The sequence below is a fragment of the Podarcis muralis genome, chromosome 8 (genome assembly GCF_964188315.1).
Source record: "Podarcis muralis chromosome 8, rPodMur119.hap1.1, whole genome shotgun sequence".
NCBI lineage: Eukaryota > Metazoa > Chordata > Lepidosauria > Squamata > Lacertidae > Podarcis > Podarcis muralis.
Window position 1 is genome coordinate 56,779,128 of NC_135662.1, and position 17,591 is coordinate 56,796,718.

Consider the following 17,591-nt stretch of genomic DNA (forward strand, 5'->3'; position numbering starts at 1 on the left):
CAAATCAATAATCATTTTGCACTAGACAGAGAGCATCAAGCATTTTGAAGAATCATTAATGTTGCTGTTTTGTATTATTTTTAATTCTTCTGTTTTAATTTAACAAAATAAACTTACTGCCAATCATGTTTATGCTATGGTAATAGTAATTCTCCTATGACACACAGATACATTAGCCTGTAAAACTAACTTAAAAATCATTTTAAATATGTGTAACTTGGGTGGGCAGAAATGAAACTTGTTGAAATAAAGCAATGGCTTAAAAATCATGTAGAGGCCCACATAAATGTTTGGTTGAATATTCACAATTAAGCTTCCTTATTTTCAACTTTATTTGCTATTTTTATATAGAACTTCCAGGACACTTACTTGTCTGTACTATCAATTTTACTATCAATTTATGTATTTAATATAGTACTATCCCACCTTTAATGGCAAGTCATCACATTTTTTTTCAATAAAAATGTTTAAAACAAACCTATTAAACATTTTAAATCTGAGGGGACAGCAGTAAAATCAATACAAGGCTTGGATAAATTTAAACGAAGTATTTGGGTGCAGCTTTAAAGGACTAAGACAGGAGGGCAAAGAATTACTGGGAGAGGGACTTCCACCTCTGAAAAGGCCCTCACCCTGGTACATGCCAACCTGATAGACCTTAGTGTTGGGTCCTAGAAAGGGGCCTCTTAGGGTCCTGCAGATTTACATGGGTGAAAGCAATCTTTCAAATAATCTGTTACCAAATTGTTTGGGGATTTAAAGGCTAGTACTAGCACTTCAGATTGAAACCACCAATGAATGGGTAGCAAATGCAGATGATGAAAAATCAGTTTATCATATGATCAAACCACCTAGGCCTAGCCATCATTCTTATGACTGAATTTTGCAGTTGATGAAGCTTCTAGGTTGCCTTTAAAGGAAGCACTCACTATATAGATTAGCCTAGACCAAATGTAACCAGTGTATGTTTTGCTGAAGCCTGGTCAGTTTTCTCCAGATAGGATTACAGTCAGCTACCAGCTTCAGCGGGGACACGGGTGGCGCTGTGGGTAAAAACCTCAGCGCTTATGACTTGCCGATCGAAAGGTCGGCGGTTCGAATCCCCGCGGCGGGGTGCGCTCCCGTTGCTCGGTCCCAGCGCCTGCCAACCTAGCAGTTCAAAAGCACCCCCGGGTGCAAGTAGATAAATAGGGACCGCTTACTAGTGGGAAGGTAAACGGCGTTTCCGTGTGCTGCGCTGGCTCGCCAGATGCAGCTTGTCACGCTGGCCACGTGACCCGGAAGTGTCTGCGGACAGTGCTGGCCCCCGGCCTCTTGAGTGAGATGGGCGCACAACCCTAGAGTCTGTCAAGACTGGCCCGTACGGGCAGGGGTACCTTTACCTTTACCAGCTTCAGCTAATTGAAAGGCATGCCTAACCACAGAGATAACCTGCAGCTTGTAGATGCTTAGATGCCCAGATGCTTAGAAAGTTGAAGTAATTTCAATCTGTTTTAGTATTTTAACTTTTATATGTTTTAAGGATAACACTGAGTCTAGAACTTTGTTCAGGCATCTGTCTGAACATGTAAAAGGTTAAACTGGGTATGGGAGCAGGGTGTACAAGCAAGCTCTGCCCCCAGGCACTTCAACTGTAGAGTAATCCTGTTAAAAACTGGTTGCAAACCACATCGGTGGTCTTCTCAACCAATATACTTCTATATTATTTGGATTAAGTTTATTTGCTTGCCCTCCCAGAACTGCCTCCAGCCACTTCTTTCAGGTTTCCACTGCCTCTCTTGAATAGTAGATGTAAGTGAGCATTAGAAATGTGAGAGGCTGGAAGCTTGAAGCGGCACAAAGGCCATCCTCCAGAACCACCTTCTGAACCCACCCTTTCAGAAAGGACTGGAGCTGGTGTAACTCTCCCTTGAATAGTTGGGAGAAACTTGCAAAATGATGTTGCATCATTTCCAGCCTTAGAGTTTTTTCACATTGATTGTTCATTTGCAATATCAAATCCTATTAATCTGAGTTTGGTGAATGGGCCCCTATCACTTGCAAAGACATTTCTGCATGATTTATGACTATGCTTTATTGTTTATTATATGCAATTTTAGTGTGGTAACATGGCAAGAGAAGGACTACGCACTCTGGTTGTTGCCAAAAAATCATTAACCGAAGAACAGTATCAGGATTTTGAGGTAAAAAACCCTCATACTATACCGATGTTTTTGTATTACTCTGGGTTTAACAACACACTTAATCCAAAATACTTCAGTGTTTCAAAATAATTTAGAATGTTAAACCTCTGGCTAATATAGACTAATGATGAGTGAGATCTACTCTAGCTTGTTTCATCATAGGCTCAGTCTTTGTGGGCTTTTAGGAGAAAACTCTGAGGAAAGCTTGGACTTTTCTCAGAAAGCTTGAAAAGACACTGAGCCCCATGAAGCTACCTCCCAGCCCTCCATCGTCACAGCTCTTGCCCTCTTCTCAAACTTAATCTCTGAGTGGAGGAGAAAATCTGGCAGCAAGGAAGGCTGTCAACAGTTGAAGCCTCATTTTTAAGTTTTCAGGCTTGTTGACTCCTAAGCATTGAGCTATGAAATGTTGTTCCTCTAAGACAGTGGTTTTCAGCCAGTGTGCTGTGGCACCCTAGGGTGCCTTGAATGATGGTCTGGGGTGCTGCAAGAACACTGGCCTCTGTCCCTCTTTCCTTCCCTGCCTCCTCTAATGCCTTCTCGCATCTCTGCCTCCCAAAGGCTTGCACAACTGTTGCAGCGTCCCTGGCTACAAGCTCCCTAGGCGAATGGTGCCTCTGGGGCTGGCCAGGGGGTGCTTCCCAGGCCCATGTGGGGCATTGTGAGGAGGCACCTCTCTTTGGGGCAAGGGGGGGCAGCTCAGAGACCAGGAGTGGCAGCTGCAGCTCCCCGGAGAACTCCCAAGGGAGGGTGTTTGAAAAAGGGTAAGCGGCTGCCAGCTCTGCAGGCAAGGGGGTGACATAACAGGGCTTGTGAGCTCCACAGGGGTGCCACAAAAAGAAAGTAGTTGGTCAAGGGAGCCGTGGACTCAAAAAGGTTGAAAATCTCTGATATATTAATTGAGCATAAGAATATCAGTGGTTGCTAAACGTGATGCCTATGTTCTGCCTTCACTGTCTTGAAGCAGTATGCTTCTGTATATCAGTTGTTGTGAATCACAAGTGGGAAGAATGCTGTTGTGCTGAGGTTGGCCCATGTGAGAACAGAGTGCTGGACTAACCCAGCAGGACTGCTCTTACATCCTTACAATAGTGTCCCAGTTGGCAACAAGTAAAAACCTTTTATGTATATAAAGTTGGATTTTTGTCTTGTAAATAGAATCGATACAACCAAGCAAAATTAAGTATACATGACAGAACCCTCAAGGTGGCCGCCGTTGTGGAGAGTTTAGAAAGAGAAATGGAATTACTGTGTCTCACTGGAGTTGAAGATCAGCTACAGGCTGATGTCAGGCCAACTCTGGAGATGCTTCGAAACGCTGGAATAAAGGTACTAGCTTTTGTTTTGTCAGATAGTTAACTTGTTTCTTTAAATTTGTTGTCTTTGCATGGTAGATTTATTTCCACAAATAGCAAATGATTCAGCCTGCTACCATGTGAGGAGGAGCGTTTGGATACTGGATAAGCTCCTGCAGATTAGGCCGCAGAACTAAAGAGAGAGAAAGGAGAAGCCCAGCTCAGTTCTCTTATACCCATGTTGCCACTTCTCACGGAAGACTTATTTAACTATTACAGCAATAGATAACTATTCCACGAAGAATGTACACAAAAGTACACATAAATATATTCTGTACCTGCAACTGTCATAAAATGTTCCTCTGTGAAATATTCCATGAATGCAGCCACAGACACATCTGTTTGTATGGCAATACTGACTTACTTCACGTGACCTTCATCCTATCAACCTAAACTACCCCTTCTTCCTACACAGAGCCTCAACCAGTAGCAGACGGGGCGAGGGCAGGAGTAGTGCTGCTCACCCAATCTCTTGGCTGGTGAATCACTGCTGCTTCCTGGGAAAGTGAGTGAGAGATAGAAGATGGTGGAGAGCTCAGCACTGTGTGAACATGCTGGCAGGAGTGTTGTATTAACTCCGCCAGTGCATTTGCACAGCCCCAACCTCCCCACAAACTTGTACCTCCCACTCTTAGTATAAAGCAGCAACTCTGCTGCTAAGAGGTCAGGTGAGCAATTCTGTCCCATCGCACCATCCACTACTGGCCTCAACAGCTGGACCCTGCACCATATCCTTAGCAGAGGGGACCTATACATTTTTGTTTAATGATATATAATAAGAATTTGCTTGGATAGACAACAATTGAATACAATTCTCAGGACAGAGATACAGTTGCATTTTTTATGAGCGCAATAGACAAGTAATAGTCAACTAAACTGACTCTCAATTGCTTCATAGATATGGATGTTAACAGGAGATAAATTGGAGACAGCTACTTGTATTGCAAAAAGCTCTCACCTAGTATCTAGAGCACAAGATATTCATATTTTCAGACCTGTAAGTATTGCTACCAGTACTTTGTTTCTTGTCACCCTTAGCAATGTCTGCTGGTGTTTGCTAAAGACATGATAAGTGTTCATTCATTTTATGAGACAGACAGACAGACAAACAGTATGGTAAAAGAATGAATTCCAGTGGGAATGCTATACACCCTTAGCTGCCCCAGTTTAATTTGGTTTTTATGTTTCATGACATCTGTTGAATTATGCACATATACTCATGTTCTCATGCACCTACATGCCCACATACTATGCGCCTGCACAGGCCATGTCAATGGGAACCATACAGAAAAAGTCTTCTGTTTCAATTTGACCCCGTGTCAGAGGATAGCTAAAGTGCAGTAAAGCCAGCTTAGTGTCTTTCGGACTACACTGAGAACATATTGACAGCTTTTTCTGATAGTCAAGGCCAGAGATGGAGGAACTCCAGTCTGTGAGCTGATCTTGGTCTGCTGGCTTGTCCAGTTTGGCTCACACAGTCATTTCCCCCAGACTATGCCCATATTCCTGGAGTACCCCTTGCAAGTTTCCCACCCTCACTTACTGCACGAGGACTTCCTCTTCTGGAATTATAATTGCATGGAAATGTCCACTTTGGAAATTATCAGTATTTGCTATCCCTTCTGCTCCACATTCCTTATATCTTATCCCTTTGGAAATCCTGGGGTAGAATACAGTTTCTCATTCCAATAGTTTTTCATCTTCTATGAAGTATTGCCCTGGTCCGATATAGTACTAAACCATGATTTAGCATTATGACAATGTGCCACAACTTGTGCAATCTCTGCTTCTCTCCCCACTCCCCAGCTTTGCATCATTCCGAAGGGTAGTTTTAGAAAATTTCACCTACTCAGCTTCCCTTCAGTATTGCAGATATTGCTGTATCTTATTTACAGTGGGAGGCAAGAGATTCATAGAGATTTAAGGGTGGAAAAAAACAGAGTAATTCCACCATAGTAAAAAGCAGATAGATAGATGATAGATAGATGATAGATAGATAGATAGATAGATAGATAGATAGATAGATAGATATTACTGTCACACCTTAAACTGTTGAATGTATCTTTTTTAATTAAGGTTACAAGTCGTGGAGAAGCTCATTTGGAGCTAAATGCATTCAGAAGGAAACATGACTGTGCATTGGTAATATCTGGGGACTCTCTGGAGGTAAGGCCCTGGCTTTTGTCAGTGACTGTACTGTTAAGGTAATTTAAAAATTGATTAATTCTAAGTACTTTTACCACCAGACTGCCAAAAGAGGACCCGAATAGCACCTTTGGTCTGCAGTTTGTTTTACATCAAAAACACTTAATACTGTAAGATTAAACCAAGTTGAGGAACAGTTACCCAGAATATCTGTTATCTGATACCAGCCTTGGACTCATTGAAATAAATGGATCTACTTTGAGCATAACTTTGTTATCACCCTCCTTCTGCAAAAATACTTGTTCGTCATTTCATAATATCAAAGATGATAATAACTTTCTGTGAGTTAAATTCTCCAATTTAAATACCAAGGGGGGAAAATAGCCTCTCCAAGAGTTGCAGTGCCCAACCCTGCCCATTCAGCGATATAAGTGTGTGCTTGGAAGCTGCCAGTTACAATTTACAGAGACACTGGCACAGGAATTACTAAGGAGATTTTTACTGGAAAGGTTTAAGAATCAGCATTCTCATTTTTGTGTCGGGAGGGGGGAATAGTTTCTGAAAACACTTAAACAATCTCCATATATCCCACCCGCAATAAACATTCATTTCATACACAATGTAGCTTATATAGTCAAACATTAAGCAGACATGTAACAATAATTACACTCTGTTAAGTGTCTTGTAGTATATGCGGGTTGTCCATGAGTGATTTGTGGGTATTCTTGATTGCATCTTTTCAGGAACAAATTATTTCCACCCTCAGCTAGTCCCCTAGCAAATCTGTGTGCTCCTCCTTTTGAGTTCTGCAGAAGGAGTCAATACGTGGGCCAGTCTTTTGTTCCTGCAATATAGTGTCTATTCCTGTTGGGAAGGATGAACTTGTCCCATAATGAGTTGTGAGGAGGTCAGGAATATCTGTCATGGACATGATCATAGGAAGCTGTTGGTCTTTTTGCTCAGTCTTGTTGACAGTGACTGGTAGCAGCACTTCAAGTTTTCATGCAGAAGCCCTTTCCACCTCTATCTAGAGATAACATGAATTGAACCTTTGCATTCAAAGCATGTACTGTATTAACATGCTCTAATAGATCCTATTTTGTGTTGTATCAAAATAAAGGTTCCAAGATAAATAGTATGTTTTTACACCTTCATTCACACACAACAGTGATTTCCATTGATGAAGAAACAAGCTGCCTTTTAGACTTTACAATAACAGACATTTATCTACCATTTCTTTCTCGCTTGCCCATAGCCCATGGTACATGTACTTCTGGTGCGTGGGAATAGCACTGAAAAGTGATCCAACTTTCAACTAACTCTCATGTTGTTTAAGCTAAAAATACTGCTGGAGTTCTGTTAAGTGGTAAACCCCCAATATGTTGCTTTTTGTAGGTCTGCTTGAAATACTATGAGCATGAATTTGTGGAATTAGCTTGTCAGTGTCCAGCTGTAGTATGCTGCCGATGTTCACCCACCCAAAAGGCCCACATAGTAAAATTGTTGCAACACCACACAGGAAAACGTACTTGTGCAATAGGTAAGCATCCACTCTGGTTTTATTCCCGTTGACAAACTAATGATATGTCTGTCCTCTCAAGTACAAGGACTAAGGAACTGTCCTGGATAATTTAATAGGCAAATGTTATAATTTCATTTATTTGTTTTCGTAAAAACCAAGGGAAAGGAGAATGTTAGCCGCTTTGAGACTCCTTCTGGTAGTGATAAAGCGGGATATCAAATCCAAACTCTCTAAATTAATTCCAAGTGAAATTAAATTCAACAAGCAAATTTTAAAGATTGTGGAACTGGTCTAAAATGTGATAGGTGATTGTACTTTTTTTCAGGTGATGGAGGAAATGATGTCAATATGATCCAGGCAGCAGACTGTGGAATTGGAATTGAAGGAAAGGTATATTTATTACAGAGTTTATTAAATGTATACTTTATAATGTGTTGGAATCCACTGGTTAAAATTGTAAATACATTTGGTATATGCATATCTTACTCATAGTAGTAAAAATTCATGCTGTGTATAAATCCCCATCACTTGAATTTTCAGATTTGGAGGTGCTCATTATTAAACCTGTTAATAGATGGTACTTTTTCCAAGGTGATATTTACAGTGTTGTTCGTTTTTTTTAAAATGTGTGATTCTTATTTTCAATTTAGGAGGGGAAACAAGCTTCTTTGGCTGCTGATTTTTCAATTACACAATTTAAACACATTGGCCGGCTGCTGATGGTACATGGTCGAAATAGTTACAAAAGATCGGCAGCACTTGGTCAATTCGTCATGCACAGAGGCCTTATTATTTCAACTATGCAGGTATTTAATTCTTTTTGCTTTCATGGTGAACTGTTTACCAACATTGTTCTAGCCATTTAAATAATTTCCCCAGATTATCTGTAAGAATCCCAATATAATATACTGTGTTCTTCCTCTAGGCTGTGTTTTCTTCAGTCTTCTATTTTGCATCTGTTCCTTTATACCAAGGTTTCCTCATGGTAGGGTAAGTAAGAGATTCAGTTCTACGAAAACTTATTTCAGAGGTGTTTTGGTTTTTTGTTTACAGTGTTCATCATTATGATAATGGCTATTAGTTATAATGAACAGTAACTTTCATTATGTTACTACTATTATGGCATGTAATATGTTATCATTATAGGTGGCCACTATAATTTTTTTCTTGTGGCCTCAAAAACAGTACTAATTCTAGACAGAAACCAATGAATTGAAGCATGTGCCATGAGTTCCTGTGAACCTCCCTCTTAAGTATAAATGATATAAAACAGATACATAATCAGATTGTGTTGTTTTGATTGGTGAAGATAAAAATGTTCAAAGTAAGACCAACATACGCCATAGCTTGCATGGGCACTAAGATATTATTATGGAAGTGAAAGCAAGTTTATGTAAAGGATACATTTTTAAATATTTTTCAAATGATTTCTCCCTGAGGTATGCAACCATATACACGATGTTCCCAGTTTTCTCCTTAGTGCTGGATCAGGATGTGAAACCGGAAATGGCACTCCTTTATCCAGAACTTTATAAAGACCTTACTAAGGTAAGAGTTTTCAAAACGGGTCCATGTGGGCGACATTCTTTCTTTCCTTTTTTTTCTTTTCCCCCCTTGGCCCTATGTTCATTTCTTTCATAAAATTTGCACACCATTTGATTGTAAAAAAAGTTTTTAAGCAGTTTACAAAAAGAGTTGCTACTTCCAGAGCAAAATATTATAGTGATAAGTTGACATTATATACCGTATTTTTCGCCCTATAGGACGCACTGTCCCATAAGGCGCACCTAGTTTTTTGGGGGGGAAATAAAGGGGGGGAAATTATTTTTCCCCCAGGTGCGGGGCTGGGGCGGGGGGAGCTCCGCTGCTTGCGGAGAGGTCCGTGAAGCCTGGACGCGCTGAGTTCAGCACGCGCAGACTTCAGGATGCAGGCAAGTCTCCGCAAGCAGCGGGAGCCCAGCGCTGGGCTCCCGCTGCTTGCGGAGAGGTGTGCGAAGCCTGGAGAGCGTGAGGGGTCGGTGCGCACCGACCCCTCTCGCTCTCCAGGCTTCAGCGAAAGCCTGCATTCGCCCCATAGGACGCACACACATTTCCCCTTCATTTTTGGAGGGGGAAAAGTGCGTCCTATAGGGCGAAAAATACGGTACATCTTGCCTTGAACACTGGGCAGTTTCTTCATATTAAGACCAGCATCAGCACCCTCGAGCAGCTGCTGGGACCCAAATAGTAGGTGTTTTGGTCCACCCACTCTCTTGACTGCAGCTGGTTCTGGGAATCATCATTCAGGGGCATTGTGGGTAATTTAGATGGTTGGTGGATTCCCAGACCCTGCCACATTGGAGAATGCTCCACCTGTGTGCAGTGCGAAGTCATGGCCCATCGATACCATTTGGCATATTATAGTTGCATGTGTTGATTTTAAGGGAGAAAGTGAAATTGTGTGTTATATCAGTAATGAAAAACAAACGCCCCTTTCAAAACAACAGCTGAGGTTGTTTTTTCCAGAAGTGATTATAATTATTGCAAAATTGAAGCACAGCACTATATATTCAATAGGGAAATTGAATCTTTTTTGCAAAAGTTTAAATAAATCTTTTAAGTTTAGGTACCAAATGTAATTGCTGAAATTTAGCCCATATATTCTGTTTTTAAAATGAGGTCGTTGTAGTCCCAAAATATATAATTAAAAATACATGTTTTTTTGCTAATTGAATATATTTTGCCTTGTCCAAGTTGCTTACAAACTTCTTTTCATTGTTTCTTTTAGGGAAGATCTTTGTCATTTAAGACTTTCCTCATCTGGGTTTTAATCAGTATTTACCAAGGTAAGAGATCTGACTTGGTTTTTTCCTTGAGTATATTTTTTTTCCGTCTTCTAACAGTTCCATTTCAGCTTTCACAATGAAATTTCCAAAACTTAACATTTCATCCACAGGGCTTTTAAAAATTGCTTTATGTTTATCTTGAAATATGATATTCAAGTAGTGTCAGACCTATTAATTGCAGTTCAACATTGATCTGTTTCCCCCCAAGCTTGTTTGAGCCCTTTCCCCATATTCTCCATGCCTAGAAGGAGGAGTGGAAGTGCGGCAACTAACCGTGCATGAAGAAGATGAGCTCTACAGTGAATCCATTATTAAAGTTCTTGTATATCTTTCTCAGGTGGCATTCTGATGTATGGAGCTCTTTTGCTTTTCGAATCTGAATTTGTCCATGTTGTTGCCATTTCTTTCACTGCACTAATCCTGACTGAGCTTTTGATGGTTGCACTTACCATACGAACATGGCATTGGTTAATGGTGGTGGCTGAAATCTTCAGCCTTTGCTGTTATGTGGCCTCGCTTGCATTTCTAAATGAATATTTTGGTGAGTAGCTATCACTTACATAATGGGTAGTATCTATTGTTCTGTTTTAAGATGTGCTATGTTTACACAGCTGTGAGCAGTATGACAGTAGTTTTTGTCTGAATTCAATTCAGCTGTATTAATTTGATCCAGATATGTGGACTGTCGCCATAGGTAATACCAGGCAACTTACATTATATATAAAAATCTGGCCTTTATCACAAGGGGTTGTGTTAGGATTCCTCTTCGCCACAGCATTCAAATTAAAAACGCTGTTGGAGGTATGGAGTTACTGACCTCTGTCTTCTGTTTATCTAACATAGCTCTTAAAAATAACATTAACTTTTAGAATATATTCCAGAATGTATTTTTAAATCTGAAATGGTACGGTCTGTAGGAGAGCAGCCTTCAGATACTACTAACCACTTTCAAACCTTTCAGCTCTCTCTTAACACATTCCTTTTTTATATATTGCATCTTCTCTTATTTCCTTGTTTTTCTATAAATCTGTCTTTTCTTCTTCTACCTTATCGGAGCAGGTATAGGCAGAGTGTCTTTTGGAGCTTTCTTAGGTAGGTATAATTGATATTTTCTTAAAGGTAAAGTGCCCCACAGAGCACTAGGACAAATTTGCCAAAACAGTAGCAGGCATCCCTTTTTGCTAGCATTGAAAAAACAGGGTTTTTTTCATATTCCACTGCATGGTAATTATTTGGAATCTTAATGGATTTGTATTGAAAAAGACTGATCAGGTTCTTAATTGTTTAATTGAATATGTATTTAAATTTACATGTGCAAATATCAGTGAAAGTGTGTCAACAATCCTGAAATCCATAAAATTCAACTTTCAAAGTTCAAAATTTGCTTTTAATTTTGTTTAAATCATGCTGGATTTTTAAAAGGTGACATATTTGAACACCTTGCCTTTGTTCTTTGACATTTGCCTTTGAGCAAGAGCCTGGCATTTTCAAATCTGTTATAGTGGTGTTATTCAGTCCATTTTCAGGAGAGACTGATTTAATAAAGCAATTTTAAAAGAAACATATGACAGTGTACAGCTGTGGCCTAATATTAATCAGCTCCCACCACCTCACAGTCTTATAAAATAGCCTGTGACAAGAGTTCAGTGATATTTATTGATCTTGCACATTGGACATTCCCCCAATTTCCTGCTTTTATAACTTATTTTCCCCTTTTTATGTCTATAGATCTTGCCTTTATCACAACTGTGACCTTCCTGTGGAAAGTGTCAGCCATCACTGTAGTAAGCTGTCTTCCACTTTATATTCTGAAGTACTTAAAACGTAAATTTTCTCCTCCAAGTTATTCCAAACTTACCTCGTAAAAGTGACTGCACACCTGTGTTTTTTTCCACCAATGTGACTATACCTAGAAATTGCTTCAAGCATTCACACTCTACTTCAGTCTGTAATAGAGAGAAGAAAAATAATAACCAGAAAAATGGAGCAAACAGCACAAAAAAGACGGGGAACCTCTTCGAGGTGTTACAGTGAGCTTATTATCAGAACTGTTCAGAACAAACATATTTCCTTTTGTACACAGCTTTTTTAAACTTCTGAGTTAACAGTGCTACTGAATTATTTAATTGCTACTGTAAAGGATTTATTCCTACTGCACTATTTTTCTGCACATGAAACCGAAAACATTTTTTCCTGTAAGCTCATAATTTACTGATAGACACATTCTTTCATCGGAATATTCATGCATTCCCACGTAAAAAAAAAAAAAGTGTAACAAGCCTAGAAACTGTAAATGCGATTGTCTGTATTTGCTGCTCTATGTAACCGATATATGCACTATATGAATTATGTACAGCTGTCTACGTAGCACAGTATTTGTTTGGGATCTGTGGTCCTTTTTCCTCCCCTGTACTCTCCATTGCTAGCTGCATTAAGAAATCCGTGTCATAGATAGCAGCCTTTCAATTGCAGATGGAGGCCACATTGCACAAAACGTGATGGAAATAAATTCCTGTACATATTTACATTATACCTACCGATCTGTACAGATTGACCTAGACTTTACTGTTCAGTAAATGTTTTATAAACTCCTAGCTGCTTTGTATTTGTAAAGCTATACTCCAGAAGCGTAAGCGCATTACTGAACATTTCATATATAGAAATTAACCTTGGATGAAAGAAAATCCACCAACAATGGGTTCTGTGCAGCTTTCGTCGTTTTAGTGGGGATTTTGCTCAAGCCCCATGGAAAATGGTTCTGTAGCACCCATGCTTAATGGATCATTCCCAAACAGTCTGTTCTGGGTGCAGGAGTTTCTGTGTCTATGCACAACTCCTCTTCCTGGAATGTTTCCCCCATTAATTTCAGTAGATGGAACTGATCCACATACATGGTTCCTCTTTGTACATGTGGATTGACTTTCTGTTTGAAATAATGAGGGTCTCTCCACAAACTTCATTTGAACATAGACTGTACATGGCACTCTTGAGTCAGGCAAGTACATGCACATTGTAATTGTTTTCTTAAGGTTACTCAGGTAAAAAGGATAAAATGGACAACATAATAATAGTAGAAAATCCATCATCTTCCAAAACTTAATCTTTATATTTCTGAGTTAGTTACAACAAAGAAAAGAGAATAACACACTCTAATCTGATGTAATCTTGATGGATAGTTGTCTGAATCTTACGTACTGTATTATTATGCAGGATATTTTTTCTCCACAGTGCTGTTTCGTTTTTCAAGAAATAGATGTACCAGGTTATTTAGCTTAGTCAAATACCGGCTGAAAGAATAAATATAATTTACCCATGTTTCTTTACTAAAAATAATAGTTTATTTGTATGTTTTAAGCAATTAATAATTGTATTTTGTATCACATTGTTTTGTTAGACTATCTCACAACTCCTTTTATAGTTACTTAGAACCATCATTTTATGCCCTTCTTATTTTATAATGATGCTAATCTTGAACACCTCCACAGACAGACTGTTGCCAAGCTTGTTGAGCTACAATCCAACTCCATTTGTTTTGAAGATGTTTTAATAGCAACTGATCCTTGCTTCTTTTTTTTAATAAAAAAACAGTTTTTTTCATTATAAAAGCAATAAAAGCTCATTTCTACCAAATATTATTATTGCAAGTTTGTAAAATAAACATGTTTGGTAGTGTTTCTGTTATGCTTTGCTCATTAATTTTCTTTCTGTGAACTTATGGAACAATCAGTTAATTACAGTGCCCACTAGATGTCATCAGGTTGTTGCGGGGGGGGGGGGGGGTTATGTGCCGGCACACTGCTCTGCTCATGATATGTGAAATCTGCTAAGCTTTTATATGTGCTGTGTTTTAATTATTGTAACTGAAAACAAAGCTAAAATAAGTCCAGTTCTTTTGGAATACTTATAAATAAACAATTACAAATGACCATCAGCTTATGAACAGAGTAGTCAGCAATATTATATCCAATGTCCATTTTCCATTGTAATTATTTATCCATATGTTCCAAGCAGGCAAAAACCTCACCGTGTTTAAATTCAGTACATGAACAAAAGGTGCTTGGTCATCTTTTGATATAAAATAACTTTTATTGTGGGCTAAATTAATAAGAAAGAAAAACAGACCTGGTTTAACAAATTCAAGTAGTTTTACCTGAGCATATCTGTGTACAAGAACGCAAATATACATAAGTGTATTGTGTATCTCATGTATATAAATATGTACATATGTATATTAAAAATTAACTGACTATTACATGGTTAGTGTGAGAGCACTGTGTGAAAAGAACACAATTAACCAATATTTGTCACTTGCATCTTATTATACCTAATGCAAACAGGGAAGAAAAGCATTACCATTTCACTTTTGCAGTACTTCTACTGCGAGATTTGTAGGTGGAAGTGCAGTGCAGAGTACCTGTTACATAACTTTTCCTTTTCCATCACCTACTCCTATATGAGGGCACAGAGAGTTAAAATGTGGGGGCTCATTCTTCCCTTTTAACAGGAGAACATTCTGAAGCAAGTGTACATGGAGTGCAAATATCTAAAACCTGTTTGCCCAAAAAGCAAACAATCAGACTAGCCCATGCTACAGCAAGATTGGGGAGAAGATGGAGCAATTTGACACCTTTCCCCTTTCTTGATGCTTGTGTCAAGGAGGAGCTATGGTTTTTTCTTGCAGGTTAACTCTAGGCATATTTCAACTTGTAATCGCCCTGAGTTGCATGCACACGTCATTTGATATATGAAATTGCATGACATGTGCAAGTGTAATTCAAGATGCTAAGGCCATTATTATGACATGTAAAATCCTTGAATGCAGCAAGGTATCATCATCAGAAACATGACTTCCCTGTTGAAATAGCACTAATTTCTCACCACCCAATTGATGGATTGATTCATGTTTATTCATCACACAATTATGTCTAGAGAGCCTGTGGACAAATTCAGAACCGCTATTTGCCATGAAAAGGTGATCTTCAGACTTCATTAGCCATTCAAACCAAATATGTCTGTATCAAATGTGTGGAGAGTTATATCTTAGTTCTTTAAGTGTGTGAAACTAAAGACAAAGAAGAATTCAAGTCGCTCCTGATTTCCTATTAGTCCTATTAGCCAAAACCAACTATTACAGAGGTGGAAGGAACTTACCTAGATATGAGAGTCTGTCATAAGGAAGTGAATGAAATACATGGATCCATTTCAAGGTCAAGTGGCCCAACTTTCACAGAAAACACAGTTTTCACATTGTAGCTAGGGTTGTAGGCTTCAGTGAATGACAGGCTTTCTGTGACTTTACACATTGCTTAGACTGGAGATCTTCAGTAGTAGGAGTGCAGTGACAGCGCATCTGCGATATATATCTTCTATCACAATCAATGACACAGGGAAAACCTGGTCCCTACTAAATCAGGCAGTCCAGAGATATACTGAAAATAACAGGGAGCAATTGTGCTAAATATTTCAAAAGGCAAAGTCTGATCAGGTCTGAACAGTACTGGAACTAGTCATGTGCCACTTCATTTTTGAGACAGCATTGAACTAGTTAACCAAGTGTGTGTTTCAAGGCTCTGACTCTTTCATTGGGAATGGTCTGTGTATCCTGTAATTCCACCGGAGCACAGAATGTAAAATTCAGCTTCCTGAATATTTCCATTTCAGCAGAGAAAGAGTTTTACTGTGTGATGGAATGGCTTAATTTAGGGGGACTAGCTACTGTCCTGCTTACTACCAGAATGCCTATTATTGTTTCTGAGAGGCATTATGCTCCCCACCCATTTCCTAAAATTGTCGTTACTTGTGCTGAGGCTGGAAATTGTCTCGTGATTCTACCTGCAAGGCCTCTTTCCCTTTTCTCAAATGCCATAGTTGATGTTTCTCCCTGCAGATGCTGGTGTAAGAATAGCGAGAGAATCAGGCCCCAGCTCCCTGCAACGCTCTTTGTTTTAACAGCACATTTGTACATTTAGGCTGGTATTATTATTATTATAACTCAGTTGAAATGAAAATAATAAAAAAGCCCTTCAATATGCTAGCCCCCCTGCAGGGAAGAAAATCAGCAGTAGGGAACAGAGACAACACAGTCCCAGCATTATATGTAAACAAACAGGAGGTACAATATCTTTTAACGCTGTTGAAAAGCATAGGAATTTCTCTAGTAAACAAAACACAGTCAGAGCTATATGATTCCCAAGCAGTATTAACAACCCAACAGATGCCCTCAGCAGGGTTCACAGCTGTTATTGTGTGAGTAGGTCTTTGCTCAGCCAATTGCCGGTGAAAATCTTCCCTTTCAGATACGGAACTACAGTCAAAGGCCTATTTGCCACTCCATCAGCTGAAAGCCATAGATTTGATGAGTGCATTCTGCAGCAGAGTCAGCACAGTCAGATGCCTGGAACAGAACACATTCATGAACCGTTTTGCAATCACATGTCTCTCCCTTCTGCTGTTACTTTTATTCCAAATTAGGGTTCAGACTAATATTCAGCAGCCTTCATTTGCTTATCTAGGCACACAAGCAGCAGGTTCTGGGTTTATAATTTAAGGATCTTTCAAGATCTTTCAGGTGGTGGTGGGGGGAGAGGATTCACAGTTTCCAAAGGTTTCAGGTGGTTCTTCATTTAACTTCTTACCTAGGCGACCCTTCGTTCAAACAGCCCATATCAGGCATACATTCATCTCATTCACATATGCCAAACTATATGCTATTAAACCATGACTTAGCAGTACATGTGAACTCTAGATGCTCTTGACTACAATTCTCATCAGCCTCAGCAAACACAGCTGTATTGGGAGACATATAGGAGCTGATGAATCTCAGAAGACAGCTGGTAGAATTTGCAGTTGCAGGGAAATCTGATTGTTGAGAAAATGTGTAAAAACCAAGAGATGTCCGGTATCGATGAGCTGGAATGGAACTCAAATCAGGATACCAAGACCCTCATAGAAAGCAAGCGAACTAAAGCCCTTGTCAAGAAGATCCCATAATTGAGAGGCACAGGAGAAATGTGAGTATCCAAAGCAAAGAATAGTTTGGGCAGGTGTAAAAATGGCACTCCTGTTGTGGTAGTGTGCAAAGATTGCAGGATAAGGAGTGAGGGCACCTGAGGAGGAAAATGAACCCGTGGGGAACTTCAGCAATAATTAAAGGAGCAAAGATGGATGGAAAGAGAGAACAGAAGAGTGGAGACTGGTGAGGGAAATCCATCAGACTGGGAAAGACGGCTCTAAGATAAAATGAAAGGAAGGGTAGGTGGGTGAGAAAACAAGACAACAGACAGAATGAGCTAGTTAGAAAGTAAATTATTTTGGAGACAATTAGATGTCAGTACAGTTACCAACTGTACAGGCAATAAATTCATTGATTTTAAGTAATGCTGCCCAAGATCTAGGATGCACTGTACAGTATGTGATGGAAATTCAGAGGGGACAGTCAGGGACAGAGCACTGCTGGCAAGATGCCTTAGGAGGTTCAGGGTTTTTATTTTTTGCAGTCAGCACCTCTTACTTAGGTTATAATTTCACCACCTCTGTTGAGCCCTTTTGGATAGGGAAGCCT

The 17,591-nt window shown here is 39.4% G+C and overlaps 1 protein-coding gene across 8 annotated transcripts in view; it reads left to right on the forward strand.

Annotated features, from left to right (window-relative positions):
- The window catches only part of ATP9B (ATPase phospholipid transporting 9B), a 115,138-nt gene extending 100,856 nt beyond the window's left edge, over nt 1–14,282 (forward strand). For 7 of the 8 annotated variants that reach the window (XM_077933210.1, XM_077933212.1, XM_077933214.1 and 4 more), the window contains 13 exons: nt 2,100–2,183; nt 3,342–3,512; nt 4,437–4,535; nt 5,615–5,704; nt 7,079–7,223; nt 7,531–7,595; nt 7,856–8,011; nt 8,131–8,195; nt 8,645–8,753; nt 9,973–10,030; nt 10,368–10,571; nt 11,090–11,122; nt 11,759–14,282. In XM_077933210.1, the coding sequence (XP_077789336.1) occupies nt 2,100–2,183; nt 3,342–3,512; nt 4,437–4,535; nt 5,615–5,704; nt 7,079–7,223; nt 7,531–7,595; nt 7,856–8,011; nt 8,131–8,195; nt 8,645–8,753; nt 9,973–10,030; nt 10,368–10,571; nt 11,090–11,122; nt 11,759–11,895 (1,416 nt within the window). In that variant the 3' untranslated portion in view covers nt 11,896–14,282. The remainder of the gene's footprint in view (nt 1–2,099; nt 2,184–3,341; nt 3,513–4,436; nt 4,536–5,614; nt 5,705–7,078; nt 7,224–7,530; nt 7,596–7,855; nt 8,012–8,130; nt 8,196–8,644; nt 8,754–9,972; nt 10,031–10,367; nt 10,572–11,089; nt 11,123–11,758) is intronic. The other variant, XM_077933211.1, reaches the window with a different exon arrangement.
- The last annotated feature ends 3,309 nt before the right edge of the window (nt 14,283–17,591 follow it).